The sequence below is a fragment of the Myotis nattereri genome (genome assembly GCF_964212035.1).
Source record: "Myotis nattereri genome assembly, chromosome: 4".
NCBI lineage: Eukaryota > Metazoa > Chordata > Mammalia > Chiroptera > Vespertilionidae > Myotis > Myotis nattereri.
Genome location: NC_138079.1, coordinates 88077157 through 88092421, shown reverse-complemented (window position 1 = coordinate 88092421; position 15265 = coordinate 88077157). Strand labels below are relative to the sequence as shown.

Below are 15265 nucleotides of genomic sequence, written 5' to 3'. Positions count from 1 at the left end.
AATGGGAGATAGTTTCTGGTACTCCATTCTAGGAGGACTCTGGGATTTTGATTATCAGTTAGAGTTTAATCAAGAAAATCACCAGAGACATTTAGGACAAGAATCTTTTGCCCAAAAAAAGTTCCCACAGGAGAGAAGCCCTGGATGTAACGAATTTGGGGGAAACTATAAAATGATCTCAAATCTTATGCATCAGCAAATTTCTTCAATTAAGATACCCCTTAATTCAAAAACACAAGGAAATAGCATCAAACATAATTCAGGATTGATTTATTATCAGGGAAACCATGTAAGAGAAAATACTTATGAATATAACGGATGTGGGAAAATCTTCAATCAACATATTCTTCTTACTAATCATATTCATACTGAAGAGCCCAGTGAGTGTAGGAAGACCTCCAGCCACAACTCAACTTTTACTCAACCTCAGATAGTCCTGACAGGAGAGAAGCCCTATAAGTGTGATGAATGTGGGAAAAGATTCAGCCAGAAGATACATCTTATTCAACATCAGCGGATTCATACAGGAGAAAAACCTTTTATATGCAATGACTGTGGGAAAGCCTTTCGTCAACATTCATCCTTTACTCAACATCTGAGGATTCATACTGGAGAGAGGCCCTACAAATGTAATCAATGTGGTAAAGCCTTTAGCCGTATCACATCCCTTACTGAACATCATAGACTTCATACTGGAGAGAAGCCTTATGAATGTAATTTTTGTGGGAAAGCCTTTAGCCAGAAGACACATCTTAATCAGCATGAGAGGACTCATACAGGAGAGAAGCCCTATAAATGTAATGAATGTGAGAAAGCCTTTAGCCAGAGTGCACACCTTAATCAACATAGGAAAATCCATACTCGGGAGAAATTATGTGAATATAATAAATGTGAGAAAGTTTTAAGCCACGGTCCTTCACTTACTCAGCAGTACATAACTCCTGGGGGAGAAATAATATGAATACATAAATGTAGAAATTTTTTTGTCATACTTTCCATCCCATTCAATATAAAGTTATTCATAATGGAGAGAAAGTTTATAAACAAACATTTAATGCATAGACACCAAATAAATTTAGACTTTAAACTGGTAGCATATTATAACCACAAGAGAGGTTGTAAATAGTAAACATAATTTATTTTATAAACAAGATTATATTAGAAGTCATGTTCCAAATCTGATATAAAACTTTTTTAATGACCAGAAATTCTGTATGCAATAACCTGTGATTATTCACCTGTAAGTTTTATGGCAAAGTTCTTAAATTATACAAACATTGATTACTCAAGGCAATGATATAGGGTAACTAGTCACATAAACTTGAAATAAACAGAAAAGAGCAATATTTCTCAAACTTCAGCATTTGCACACTTCATTTACAGTTTTACCATATGTAGTGTTTACTTAAAATTTTAAGGGATTCAATTTTTAGCCTTTTCTTAGGAAATATTATTTATGAAAATTGAGTTTTATATGCTAATTATATTTGTTCTAATTTCCATCAATGTCACTATAAACTTTAAAATTGAAAATATTCATTGATGTACCACCTAAATCTTCTGTACCATTATTTGAGAAACAGTGTGATAAGTTGACAATATTCTGTTATTAGGTTGTTTTTTTAAAGCAATCTTTTCATTACGTTCATCAGATAAGTCCTGGGATCACCATAAAAAAGAGTCCTGAAGGAGACTGAGGATTATATTGATGAAATGTGAAAAGTGATTCAGAGAAGTCTACTTTTCTATCATGTTCTAGTTTTAAATTTCCCTATAGCAAACAAAAACTTTTAAACTAAAACTGTGGTTGCTGCTATATTTGCAGATTTGAATAGAGATAAGGTTTTGTTGTTGTTGTTTCTAATGACCAGAAGCTTAGAATCCCTCCGCCTCCCAGTCCCACTCTGGAAGACAAGAAGTAGCAAACTGTACTAGAGGGTGAGCTGTGGTACAAAGTTGAGGCTAAGAACCAGGGAAGAATCGTAGTGTCTTACATAAATAACTAAGGAAGGACAATTAATTGCCTTAATAATACACTTTATTAATTGAGACATTTTTTTTAAATATATTTTATTGATTTTTTCCAGAGAGGAAGGGAGAGAGATAGAGAGTTAGAAACATCGATGAGAGAGAAACATCGATCAGCTGCCTCCTGCACATCTCCCACTGGGGATATGCCCGCAACCCAGGTACATGCCCTTGACCGGAATCGAACCTGGGACCCTTCAGTCCGCAGGCCGACGCTCTATCCACTGAGCCAAACCGGTTTCGGCGAGACATATTTTTTAAAATATATTTTATTGATTTCAGAGAGGAAGGGAGAGGGAAAGAGAAACAGAAACATCAATGATGAGAAAGAACCATTGATTGGCTGCCTCCTACACGCCCCCCACTGGAGGTCGAGCCCACAAGCTAGGCATATGCCCGTGGCAGAATCGAACCCAGGACCCTTCAGTCCACAGGCCGATGCTCTATCCACTGAGCCAAACCAACTAGGGCAATTGAGACATATTTATGTAACAAAAAGAATTCAGATAATTTAATTTTATTTTTATCACTAGAGGCCCAATGCATGAAATCAGTGCAAGAGTAGGTCTTCCTTCACCCAGCTGCTGGCACCAGCTTCCCTTTGGCACCCGGGACCCGGGCTTCCCTCACAGCCCTGGCTTCGTCCAGTCTAATTTGCATATTATGCTTTTATTATTATAGATTATTGCCTTGTTTGACAAAAATCACATTTTGATGTTACATAAGTCATAGCTGTAATTATGAGGCTGCTTGAGTTTCTTGGCTTTTCACCTTTGTCTCAGTCTTCTCAGGCATGGTGAAAGAAGCCCTGAGGCTAAGGCAGGAATGCAGTTTCCTTGCTGTCTCACCTTTCTTCTAGCATATCTCCCAGCTCAAGACTTCCCTGTGAAGGGCAAGATTTTATACTTCTTGAGCCAAAGCTGAAATGATTTAAAGACTTTTTAAAATTAAAAAAGCCAAGAAATTAAGAAAAGTAAACTCATTTCATCACAGAAGTTAAACTTTTGAAAGTGCATTTATGTCCCACTCATTGGTGGATGTGAAATCCTATATAATAAAAGCCTAATATGCAAATTGTCCAATGGGGAGTTTGGGAGTTCGCTATGACATGTGCTGACCACCAGGGGGTGGCACGGAACATGGTGGGCATCAGCGATGCAGTGCTGGCAGCGGGCAGCAGTAGAGGTGCTGCTGGCCCCGATGGGCCCCGACGATAGAACTGTGGCAGGATGGTGGAGCGGGTGAGCGGGCGGCGCCAGGCCCTGCAGATGGTGACCAGCAGTGGCAGCTGGGGGTGGGGCCGCTGCCCGGCTCCCAGACACTGAGGGAGCCAGGGCGGGGGGGCCTGGCCCCGATTGATCGCCCCACAAGTGCGATGGTGGAGCAAGTGAGGGGGCAATGCCAGGCCAAGGCAGGGTGCTAGGCAGGGCTGCAGGGCTGTGAGGCTGGGAGCATGAGCTGGGGCCCGATTCCCATAAGCCACCCCTAAGGGCCCCACCCATGCACGAATTCATGCACTGGGCCTCTAGTATTTAAAAAAAACTCCAAGTTACAGTAATCAGAGAGTATGTCTAGTAGTATTTTGTGTTCAAATATCATTATAGTGGAGATCCATTTTCAGGATAGATCAGTTCTGAAAGTATCTCTTCACCAAAAGGAACTACATTTAACATTGATTTGCCATAGGAGGCCGGGTATAGGGCTCTCAGATTTCAGGAAGAGAGAGAGGGAGCCAAGGTGAAGTCTGACAGCAAAGGTATGCATTAAAGAAGTAGTGCCCTGACTGGTTTTTGTTTCAGTTCTTGGTCAGGGTATATGCCTGGGTTGCAGGCTCAGTCCCTGGTGGAGAGTAAGCAGGGAATGGCCAATCAATGTTCTGCTCTTGCATCAGTGTTTCTCTCCTTCTCCCTTCCTCTCTCTCTCAAAAAAAAAAAATCTTTCAAAAAAAGTAGTGACTAATTAATTACAACTGGTAAATGCTTCTATCAAAGTTTAGTTTTGCAACCAGAAAAAAAACCAACCTGTATATTCCACAGAGTACTAAGGGTTCCAAAACAAAGCAGTTTATCTCAGGATAAGTGAAAAACAACAATATGGGATTTTTAGAAGAGGTTCAGAAAATTTTGGACAATCTCAGAAAAGAAGTATCTGAATTAAACCAGACCACAGTTGGCCAAGGATTTTCCCCAATTCTTCATAAATAGGAACTATAAATTAGAAGTCTATTATATATTCCTTAGAGTCATAAACTATTATACTTATGCTAATTTACAGTAAACCATGTTATTCTTGTGTGAATTCATTCTCAGATTGTCCTTTGTTCTCTTCAAAATGTTCCAAGTTAAGGAGTGAACCCTAAATATTGGTGCTCCAAGTAGGGAAGCCAAAGGAGAAGTACCCGTTCGAAAACCTTTTATTATGACTTATTTCTGTCCATTTCACATATATTAGTTCATTTGGACCATCCAACCAGGTGTTATTGCCCTTCTGTTATGAAAAGAGAACCTTGCCTGGCTGGTGTGCTCAGTGGTTAGAGCGTCGGCCCGCGCACCATAGCGTCACAGGTTCAATTCCCAGTCAAGGTTATGTACCTGGCTTGCAGGTTCAATCCCCCCTGTGAGAGGCAACCAACCGATGTTACATCTCTCTCTCTCTCAAAATCAATGAGGAAAAAAAATTCTCAGATGAGAATTAACAAATAAAAAACTTGTAAGAAATAAAACTTTTTAAAAAGTAATTCATAAGGCTAGACATGTAAATGATTTATTACTCAGGGTTTCTTGACTGGAATGTCACTCAAATCTGAGTCATCTTACTCCTAAACCAGTAGATACAAACAGTGCCTAGACGAGTGTTTTATAATATCTGGAAACATTTAATAAATATATCAGAACACTAATTTGATAAGATTTATGTACCCCTATGTTCATTGCAGCATTACTTACAATAACCAGGATATGGAAGCAACGTAAGTGCCCATCAATAGACAGCTTGATAAAGAAGATGTGGCATGTACATACAATGGAATATTACTCTGCCATAAAAAAATAATGAAATCTTACCATTTGGGACATGGATGCAACCAGAGAGTATTATGCTAAGTGAACTAAGTCAGACAGAGAAAGACAAATGCCATATGATTTCACTTACATGGCAAATCTAAAGAACAAATAAATGAACAAACAAAACAGAAACAAACTCATGGATATAGAGAACGAACAGGGTTGCCAGGCGGGAGGAGGGTTGAGGGGCTGGGTAGAAAAGGTGAGAGGATTAAGAAGTACAAATTGGTAGTTACAAAATAGTCATAGGGATGTCAAGTACAGCACAGAGAATATAGTCAATAATATTATAATAACTATGTATGGTGCCATGTAGGGGGCAGGCAGGAGGCAGGCAATCAATATTTCACTCTAGGGGGGAGGCTGGGGGTTAGTGGGGGGAATGAGGACACATTTGTAACACCTTAACTAATAAAAAAAAATTTCACTCTCACATTGATGTTTCTCTCTCACTTTCCCTTCCTCTCTCTGTAAAAATCAATTAAAAATCTTTAAAAAAAAATGAATTGTAGTTAGATGTAAAGAAGGAGTACTCACTGGTTACGTTGAGAGCGAAGGTAGAGCTGAAGTTACAGAGCTATTACAAAAATGGGAAGATTAACAAATTGGGATAGATTTAAATCGAGAGCCTGACGCAGCTGGAACACTAAGAGTTTATTGTATTAATTTGGATATAAGGCAGTGATTTCTTAATATGGAGAAGCAGGACCACAGATCTCTTTGAGACTTTAGTGAAAGCCATAGACTGTATCCTCACGGAGACCTGTACGTATATACATATAACATTTTGTGGAATTCAGGAGCCCTTCCTTTATACCAAAAGATATATAATGTCTAGTTGACTTACTTTTACTAATGCTAATATTAATTAGAGGTTCAAGAGGCATTATCCGCTCTCTTTATCATCTTTTACCCAATAGTTTTGTTAACCGTAAATATTATCCATTATTTTATCAGTGGTTGCAAAAAAAAGTTATTTTTCAATTCTGTCATCCCTTATGTATCAATTATTTTGTTACTCAGACATGTACTATGTATCATATTTCAGGATATAGTGATTCTTTCCTTTTATTTATTGAACTATTGACTTGGTCCTCTAGAATCTCCAAAAGTAACCAACAAGGTTTCCTTTTTTCTTTTTTTTAGGCTCTACTTTTTTTATATATATATTTTATTGATTTTTTACAGAGAGGAAGGGAGAGAGATAGTTAGAAACATCGATGAGAGAGAAACATCGATCAGCTGCCTCCTGCACATCTCCCACTGGGGATGTGCCCGCAACCAAGGTACATGCCCTTGACCGGAATCGAACCCGGGACCCCTCAGTCCGCAGGCCGACGCTCTATCCACTGAGCCAAACCGGTTTTGGCTAGGCTTTACTTTTAAGTACCATTTTTGAACTCATGGATTTTTATGTAGTTTACGTTTTTCAATCCATTGCAATTATTATTCTTTTTAGGCTCACATAATCTCATCCTCATTCAATGAGAACTCCCTTCAGGTTGACTTTCGACCTGATCCCATTTATCTCTGGTAGCTCCCTTGATTTCTGACCCAAGGAGATGTCCCAAGTCTAATTCATACACTTCTGCTTTAGATATTTCTCAAGGATCCTTGGTTCCTTTTAGAAAGGAATGGTTTATAGATACCACAATCTGGGTGCTTGGCATACCAATTGCTACTAGGTTGTCATTGCTTCTAGGCTTTTTAGGAAGGAATTTAAAAAAAAAAAATATGAATTCATAATGTATTTCCAATTCAAATTTAAGATTACATTTTGCTTAATTGTATTATTATGGACTGAATTGTGTTCCCCCAAAATTCATATATGTTGTGGTGGTATTTAGAGATAAGACCTTTGGAAAGTAATTAGGGTTAAATGAGGTCATAAGGGTGGGGCCCTAATCCAATGAGATTGGTGTCCATATAAAAGAAGAGGAGACACCAGCATCAGGCGCTCTCTCTCTCCATTCAGCCTCCAATCTCTTCAGCCTTTATTCTGTCTCCCACAGTCCTACCAGAATGGTCTTGAAAGCTAGCAAAACTATTCATATTTTCCAAAGGCTCCCCATTACTTAGATGAAAAAGTGAGGTCCTTGATGAGAAATGCCTCCTGGAGTAGAAGGCTGTCTTTGTCCAGCTTCAATCCCTGCCACTCTTTCCCTCCATATTCTGGCAGTCCCAGACTCCTGCTTATCCTACTACAATTCCCTCACACCCCAGCCCCTGTGTTCATGCTCTCCTTTAAGCCTTGGGTGCCCTCCCTACATCCCATGTCCCTCTCCTCTCAGGTTCTGCTCCTCTGGCCAGGGGTTATGTATTGATCAAGTCTCCTCTCTACAAAGTTAGGCACTCCTTTCTCAAAGCTCTCATTATTCCTGCTTGTTTTATAATTCTTTCTTTACTCACCTGTCCCTACTAGACTGTGGATGTTCTAAGAGTGGGGGTCTCCTTTGGTTCATTTTTTCTCTCTTGTCTCGTGTCTAGCACAGAATCTGAGAATAAGGTTTCCATAAATGTTTGCTAAAGAAGAAATGGGTGTCAGACAGACCAATATACGAATAAATGATTTCCCCAGCCTTCCATCAGGTGTTGCTAAGATGTTTCAGTGATCAAAGACAATTGACCACATCCATATCATGGCCCTCAAATTGTGCTGGTAGCCTATTGTTTTCTGTTCCTCTTAGTAACTCCCAAACAGGAGCCTAATACATTCCCAGATTTCCCTCTCTCTGAAAAGGAATCATCACGTAGCATGCTCATGGCCCATCTAACCCCTTTAAAATTTGCAAGTATATACGCACCCACACCGGACTTCTACCCATCTCCCACATATTGAGAAACAACAACTAAAATCTTTAAAAAATACTAAAGTTTATCTTAAAAGCGGCTGTGGGGGCAGAAATTCTTAAGTACTTAAGTCTCAGCATTTAGCAGCGTCTCATGTTTCAGTATTCGATGAATCAGTGGAGTTCCTTTGATTTCGAAGGCCTTGTCCAACGCTCGAGAGGGAGCTTAATGTTAGAAGAGGAAACCGAACCGAAGAGAAGACCCGCTACGCCCCCAGCGACGCTCGGCCCGCGGCTCCCTTAAGGCGTGTGGGGTGGGCGGAGTCCTGCCTTTAACCCCGCCCAGAGCCGAGGAGACCTGCGACCAATGAGAGGGGCGGCCCGAGGCGGAGCGACCTGCGTGCGGCGTGACGCAACCACGTCCGACCGGCTCTCCGCGGGTCGCGCGCTAGGACTTGAGGGTGTGGAGGTGAGAGCGGGCCGCGCACCGCAGCTGCAGGGGTGGGATCGGGGTCCCGGGCGCTCCCGGGGGGAAGTCCTCGGGACTGTCCACCGGAGCGGAGGGGTCGCCCGCCCCCAGCCTTCCCCGGGCCGAGTGGGCTGTGCTCAGTATGACCTGGCTGATGCGGACGCAGCCCTGAGTCCAGGTCTCCGTCACCGCCAGGGCACCCCTGCCGCTCCACCGGGGCCTTGCGCGCCGCGAGGAGCCCGCGGGGTGGAAAGAAATGAGGGACGGCAGTAAAGGCCAGCGTTTGTGCGCGTTGAGCCCCTCGGAGCGCTCCTGTGAATAGGCCCTGTTGTTATTCCCATTTTGCAAAGGTGGGAACTGAGGCTTAGAGGAGTTAAACTTGCAGTGTTGTCAACTGTACAGATGGAGGTTGGGTAATTAAGGAGATAGGGAATCGTGTGAGCATCTCTAAAGTGGCGATCCCAGAAGGCCAACAAAAGCCGTTTTTGAACTTGGGCAGTTCTAGTGACAAAATGCATTTAGTGAGTCATAACCCCCCCTCCGCCCCCCGAACATTCAGCGTTGAATTTTGTTTTCCAGGTGACCAGAGCCACCTGAAATGTCAATAGTTCGTTCGTCTGTCCATGCCAAATGGATCGTGGGGAAAGTGATTGGGACAGCAATGCAGAAAACCGCTAAAGTGAGAGTGACCAGGCTGGTTCTGGATCCCTATTTATTAAAGGTGAGAAACAGCCCTGTTTTCCGTTGGCGTTGATAAATCACCCACACATCCTGGGTTCAGAGCAGAAAAACACTTCTCTATCAGTGAACACACATGGAGCACCTGCTGCATGCCCGGTACTGGGCTGGTTTAACAAAGTGAATTATTCGCGGTGTGTACGCACATTCTGAGCACACAGAGAGCTCATTTCAGTTCAGTCTGGTGAGCACTGCAGTCTTTCTGTGTGCAATGGGCTGTGGGAGCAGGAAGCAGGACACCTTCATTCCCAGGTTGCTGAAGGAGCGCATCCTCGATTTAGAGACATTTGAGCTGAATCTCAAAAAGGATTTTATCCAGAGGACCAGGTTGGGGGCAGTCATTCTGGCCACAGTGAGTAGTAGTTTGTGGAAGTTCTTTTAGCCATGAGAGGGTAGGACATTCTACAGGAACAGCGGGTATTTGGGCAAGGGTGAGCCCAGAGTTTGGCACTAAGTAGGCACAATTGAATGGGTACAAGAACAACCAGAGCTGGACCATGAAGAGGCTTTTATGTTGTATTTTGGATTTCATCCTATAAGCAAAGGAAAGACAGACTTGGAGATGGGTAAGTATGAGGATTGGAGGTAAGGAAGTGGGTAAGGAGGCTATTGAGAAAGTCCAGGATGGAAACGATAAGGACCGGAACAGTCAGTCCTTGGAGCAGCGGGGAAAAGTAGATTTCAGAAAGGACAGAGCCCTTGCTTTGTTAGATGTGTAAGGGAGGGAGTGGGAAATGTCAAGGATGTTCTGCAGTCAAGATGGCAGAAATGCCAGTTGTTATCTGGGATCAAACACGGGAGTGAGCTGAAAAGTGATGGCATGATTATTGACCTTAAACTCAGAAGACTTTAGTTTGAATACTGACCTGACTCTGTCGTTTACTAGCTGTGCACATTACTTAGCCTCCCTGAGCCTGTTTTTCTCATCTGTAAGTGGGAGTACCTGCTGTGGAGGGGCTGCCTGGAGGAATAGATGATTCTAGTTACCCATGGTTTGTTTACAACACGTTGGGCTAGACATGGAGCTAAGTGCTTTATGTATATTACTAGAGGCCCGATGCACGAAAATTCATGCAAGAGCAGGCCTTCCTTCCTCCAGCTGCCGGCACCGGCTTCCCTCCGGCACCCGGGACCCGGGCTGCTTCCCTCCTCCTGCCGCCCACAGGCACCCGGGACCCCGGCTGGCTTCCCTCCAGCTCTGGCTTCGTCAGGAAGGACGTCCGGAAGACATCCGGTCTAATTAGCATATTACCCTTTTATTATTATAGAAGATGCTTAATTCTCTTGGTATCTTTAGAGGTGCAAATATTAGAGCCTCGTTTTATGGTGGAAAAAGCCGAGCTTGGGGTTAAGTGATTTGTCCTCAGTTACACAGCTAGTGGTGGCAGTAGCATGTTTATGGACTGGAGAGAAGAATTTAAGTAGTGTCAAGAAGGATGGTAATCGATAGAGCAAGAGTACTGAGGAGAATACACTGGAGAGCTTGGGGACAGGATCATCTCTGGAAAAGTCATTGCTGTTTTCCAGAAGTTAAGCAGCTAATTTTTGTATTGGAAACTGCCTTAAATATGTTATCTTCACCCCCCTGCCCCCCAAGTCCCAGCTTTTTTTCTGTGCATTGCTTTTTCATATTCTGTACTGCATTGCCAGATCACAGATGGGAACTGCTCATTTGTTCTTCTCTCAACAGTATTTTAATAAACGAAAAACCTACTTTGCTCACGATGCTCTTCAGCAGTGCACAGTTGGGGACATTGTGCTTCTCAAAGCTTTGCCTGTTCCACGAACGAAACATGTGAAACATGAGCTGGCTGAGATCGTTTTCAAAGTTGGACAAGTCATAGATCCAGTGTCCGGAAAACCTTGTGCAGGAACTGCCTACCTGGAGAGTCCAATCAGTTTGGAAACCAGCCATCTAACCAAAACTCCGGAAGAACGCAGTACCTCTTCAGAACAGTGAAGGAGGATTAGGAAAACCAGCCAGAGGGAACGGTTTATAAGTTTGCTTTATGGAAAAGAAATTTTTCTAAGTTTCGTCACAAACTGATCAGTTTTTCTTCTGGTATTTATGAAATAGCTAAAAGTAAATGAATAAAGCGTTTGTTATAATTTTCCAAAAAGGTTTATGGTCATGTTTCAAATTTCCTTTTCAGTGAACAGGCTTTCCTGTTACACTAAATGTGTCTAGCAATCTGCTGCATTATTTTTTAAGCTCACTGTTTTAGATGTGTGTGTGTGTTTGTTTTTTTTCATTCAAAGGAATCTTGAATTTATTTTAGAACCTTTATTTGGAGAGAAGAAACCTTTTTAATACCATAAACAGGTAAGATCACATTAAGCGAAGGTTTTTGATGGTGTATGTTCAAAATTAATTTTTTTCTGATTTAACCAATTCCAAACAGAAATAATCAACATGTTTGGGGCCCTAGCTGGTTTGGCTCGGTGGATAGAGTGTCGGCTTGTGGACTAAAGGGTCCCGGGTTCGATTCTGGACAAGGGCACATGCCCAGGTTGTGGGCTTGATTCCCAGTCAGGGGTGTGCAGGAGGCAGCCAATTGATGATTCTCTTTCATCATTGATGTTTCTATCTCTCTCTACCTCTCCCTTCCTCTCTGAAATCAATAAAAATATATTTTTTAAAAAAGAAAGAAAATCAGTTAAATAAAATGGACATTGATGAATTTAAAACAAAGATTTAAAAAATAAAAAATAATAGTAAACATGCTTGGGGTCAGACTATCTCAGATTAAAATCCATATTAATAAGAATGTTGAGCCAAAACCGGTTTGGCTCAGTGGATAGAGCGTCGGCCTGCGGACTGAAAGGTCCCAGGTTCGATTCCGGTCAAGGGCATGTACCTGGGTTGCGGGCACATCCCCAGTGGGAGATGTGCAGGAGGCAGCTGATCGATGTTTCTCTCTCATCGATGTTTCTAACTTTCTATCTCTCTCCCTTCCTCTCTGTGAAAAATCAATAAAATATATTTAAAAAAAAAAAAAAAGAATGTTGATATGTAGAAAATAAAACCTAAAAGTTCTGTGTTACTTTTTTTAGTACTGTATCCTAGGCAGCATTAAATAGGAAGTTCTTAAAACCTGATACATTGATGAAGTTGTAGTACTTCTCACACGTGCATTTGAATTGGAAAGTTTCAGAGTTTTGTTGCTGTCCATTAATTATGATCATTTAAATTTTGACCTGAAGAAACAGAGTCGAGTTCAGTTTTCTGGCTCCTAGGCAGAGATTTGGATCATATTTCAACCTCAACTAATATGTGTATTATACAAGCACAGGGTTTCAACAGTGACCACAGGCACCCCCCCCCCCCCACCCCTCCACCTCCACCCCCCACCAGGACTCTTCATGGCAAACAAGCACATTGGTGGGAAGGAATTAGAGTAATTTCCCAAAAGAGATGAGGTGGTGCTCGAACTGAATGTTAAAGGAAGAGTCTCCAGGCCTGTAGACGAGGGGTGTGGGAAGGGCATTTGAGGCAGAGGGAACAGTATCAAGTCCTCAAAGTATGAGAGGCTTGAGCCATAACCAGAGGATGGCTGGGACATTTTGAACAAGGGCGGAAATCAGATAGATAAATAGGCAGTAATTATCCTCTAACTGGTACTAGGGTATTTAACATTTGTAAAAAGAGTGATAGAACTAGATTCACGTTTCAATACAAGAAATAACATCAGTGTAGAGAATAAACTGGAAGGGGAAAGATCAGAGGCAGGAAGACTGGCCTGCTCAAAGACTGGTCCTAAGACGTAAACTGAGTTGGGCAGGGAAGATGAAAAGAGGTCGGATAGATGATGCTGCAAAGCAGAACTCTCAGGGCTTGGCACCAAGGAGGGTAAGTAAAAGGGAAGCGTTTAATGCTGTCTAGGTCTCCGGCAGGTGGGGCTATGAGGTAGCAGCTATCCTGGAAGGGACAGGACACCTGTCTAAGCCATCACTAAAAGCTCAAATATTTTTAAATGTTTACATATACTCTATCATTTTTATCTTTTAAGATAATTTTTTAAAAATATATTTTATTGATTTTTTACAGAGAGGAAGGGAGAGGGATAGAGAGTTAGAAACATCGATGAGAGAGAAACATCGACCAGCTGCCTCCTGCACATCTCCCACTGGGGATGTGCCCGCAACCCAGGTACATGCCCTCAACCGGAATCGAACCTGGGACCCTTCAGTCCGCAAGCCGACGCTCTATCCACTGAGCCAAACCGGTTAGGGCTTAAGATAATTTTTTAAATTGTGGTGTAAAAAGTATGCTTTAGGAATATGACCCATATTTAGTCTATGGTGTTGAATAACCTGTCACACACCTGTGAAATAAGAGTCCTCCCCCAGGAGAAAGCATTGGGTTAATGGAACTACAAAATGGAGCCCTGGCTGGTTTGGCTGAATGGATAGAGCGTCTGCCTTCAAACTGAAGGCTCCGGGTTCAATTCCGGTCCAGGGCACATACCTCAGTTGCAGGCTTAATCCCTGGCCTTCGTCAGGGTGCTTGCAGAAGGCAACCAATTGATGTGTCTCACATCAAGGTTTCTCTCCCCCTCCCTTCCACTCTGTAAAAATCAATGGAAAAATATCCTGGGGTGAGGATTAACAAAAGAACAAAAAAATAATTGGAGAAAAATGCAGAATGAGTGGCCTAACGCTAAATAACACAAAAGCAAGATCAGCAAAGAAATTTCTACCAAGTTTACAATTCAGGAAAATAGATTTGAAAGCATTTGTCTCCTGGAATGGAGCTGAGAATTGGAGACACGTGTGAGAAAGTTACCAGGGCATATTAATACTACTGCCTTGAGGCCCTGTCTTCCGCTGTGCAGGACTGGGACCTGTCCTTTCTGTCCTGGGGATAGGTCACTTCGGCCTCTCCTGTGGACCTAGTCAGTCTCTGTAGCCTCACTGAGCACAAGCCAGTTGGGATCAGGAACTCTAAGCCACACAACCTCTATCCAGCCTCCTGCCCCAGTGTCCCTTGGCCTCCTTTACACTGGCCTTTAAGCGACAGATGCATCTCCCTGGTCGGGGCAAATCCTTGTTGCCACTCCTCCATGCACAGGACCTATCTCTCTCTCCTGGCTGCCTCCCTGCCAGATGAAGTTGTTCAGACATTGCCCCGGTCAGAAAACTGTACCACTCGAGAGACAATGTACCACTTCTCGGCCTCCAATATTGCCAACTTCAGAGAATCCCTCAGTCCGCAAGCCCAATTTCTGGCCCCACCCCTTCTACCGAGACCTGCCTGGATCGCAGAGACCTCCCAGCTACCTAGTCCGAAGGGCATTCCTCTCTGGGCCTCTACAGATTCACACTGGCCTTGAAATGTTGCCTTTAATGGGTGGGCCTCTGCTGCTCCTTGCTTCTCCCCCCTTCTCTCACTGTCCAACTCCCTTTCTGCCCCCATTGTCTTAGTTGCAGTTGTCATGGTTACATGTGTGGCTCTTTTATCTCATAGCCGGATGCACTTTCCCCAAACAGTGCCATCCTGACTCACGCCTTTGTTTAAGTTGCTTCTTCTGCTGCTGGGAAATGTCCTCCCTTCCTCCCCTGGTCAGCTCCTCTTCCTCTGCCTGTGGCGTCAGCTCCGGAGCGTCTGCCTCCCACTCCGCAGCCACTGCCGGCTGCACGTTCTCTCTGCCTGGCTCCCTTCGCATCTTGCGACCCTGCCCATTTCAACACCTGACACACTTGACCCAATCACGTCCCATCCTGCCCCACTGGGCTGGGATGGCTTGAGGGCAAGGATGGAGCCAGAGCCCACCCATCGCTGCTGAAATGAGCCCAACAGTGTGCTAGTTCCGAGCCTATGAGAACTTGAATATGTTTCCATCAGAATGCTTTTATTGGAGCTGTATGCAGGTGTTTGCTTTTGTTTGTTTATGTGGAAAAGGCAATATGTATTTACACGGCACAAAATTTCAAAGGTATGCGGGGAGAAGCCTGCCTCCCAGCTCTGTCCCCCAGGTCCTGGAGTCCCAGCAACCCTGCCAGCCTTTTCCTTCCAGCCTTGCCCATGGTCCTGTGCGCACTCCTTTCGCAGGAGATCGCTGGTTCTTCTCGGGCTTCTGGCTCCTTTCTCGTGGCCGCCGGGCTTCCCCGCGCCAGGACGCACTGCGCACCGGGCCGCCGCGGCGCGCGCCTGCGCCCCCTGGCGGCCGTGCCCCGCG

At 43.5% G+C, this 15265-nt stretch overlaps 2 protein-coding genes across 3 annotated transcripts in view; one reads left to right on the top strand and one right to left on the bottom strand.

The window, feature by feature from the left end:
* Nucleotides 1-15265, bottom strand: part of SEPTIN14 (septin 14) — a gene marked incomplete at both ends in the record, with an annotated part of 334062 nt that overhangs the window by 51156 nt on the left and 267641 nt on the right.
* Nucleotides 8275-11200, top strand: MRPS17 (mitochondrial ribosomal protein S17). Of its 2 annotated transcripts, none has more exons than XM_081089917.1 (3): nucleotides 8275-8348; nucleotides 8928-9069; nucleotides 10777-11200. In XM_081089917.1, the coding sequence occupies exons 2-3, from the start codon at nucleotides 8947-8949 to the stop codon at nucleotides 11044-11046; spliced, it is 393 nt and encodes a 130-aa protein (XP_080946043.1). In that variant the 5' UTR covers nucleotides 8275-8348; nucleotides 8928-8946; the 3' UTR covers nucleotides 11047-11200. The 2 variants fall into 2 exon arrangements, with proteins under 2 accessions (XP_080946043.1, XP_080946044.1); XM_081089918.1 differs by lacking the exon at nucleotides 8275-8348 and adding an exon at nucleotides 8517-8698.

What these genes read in the sequence shown, in the direction of transcription:
- MRPS17 (XM_081089917.1), top strand. Translation starts at nt 8,947, where the DNA reads ATGTCAATAGTTCGTTCGTCTGTCCATGCCAAATGGATCGTGGGGAAA. An exon ending in TGGATCCCTATTTATTAAAG is followed by an intron (nt 9,070 to 10,776) that starts GTGAGAAACAGC and finishes TTCTCTCAACAG; the next exon opens with TATTTTAATAAACGAAAAAC.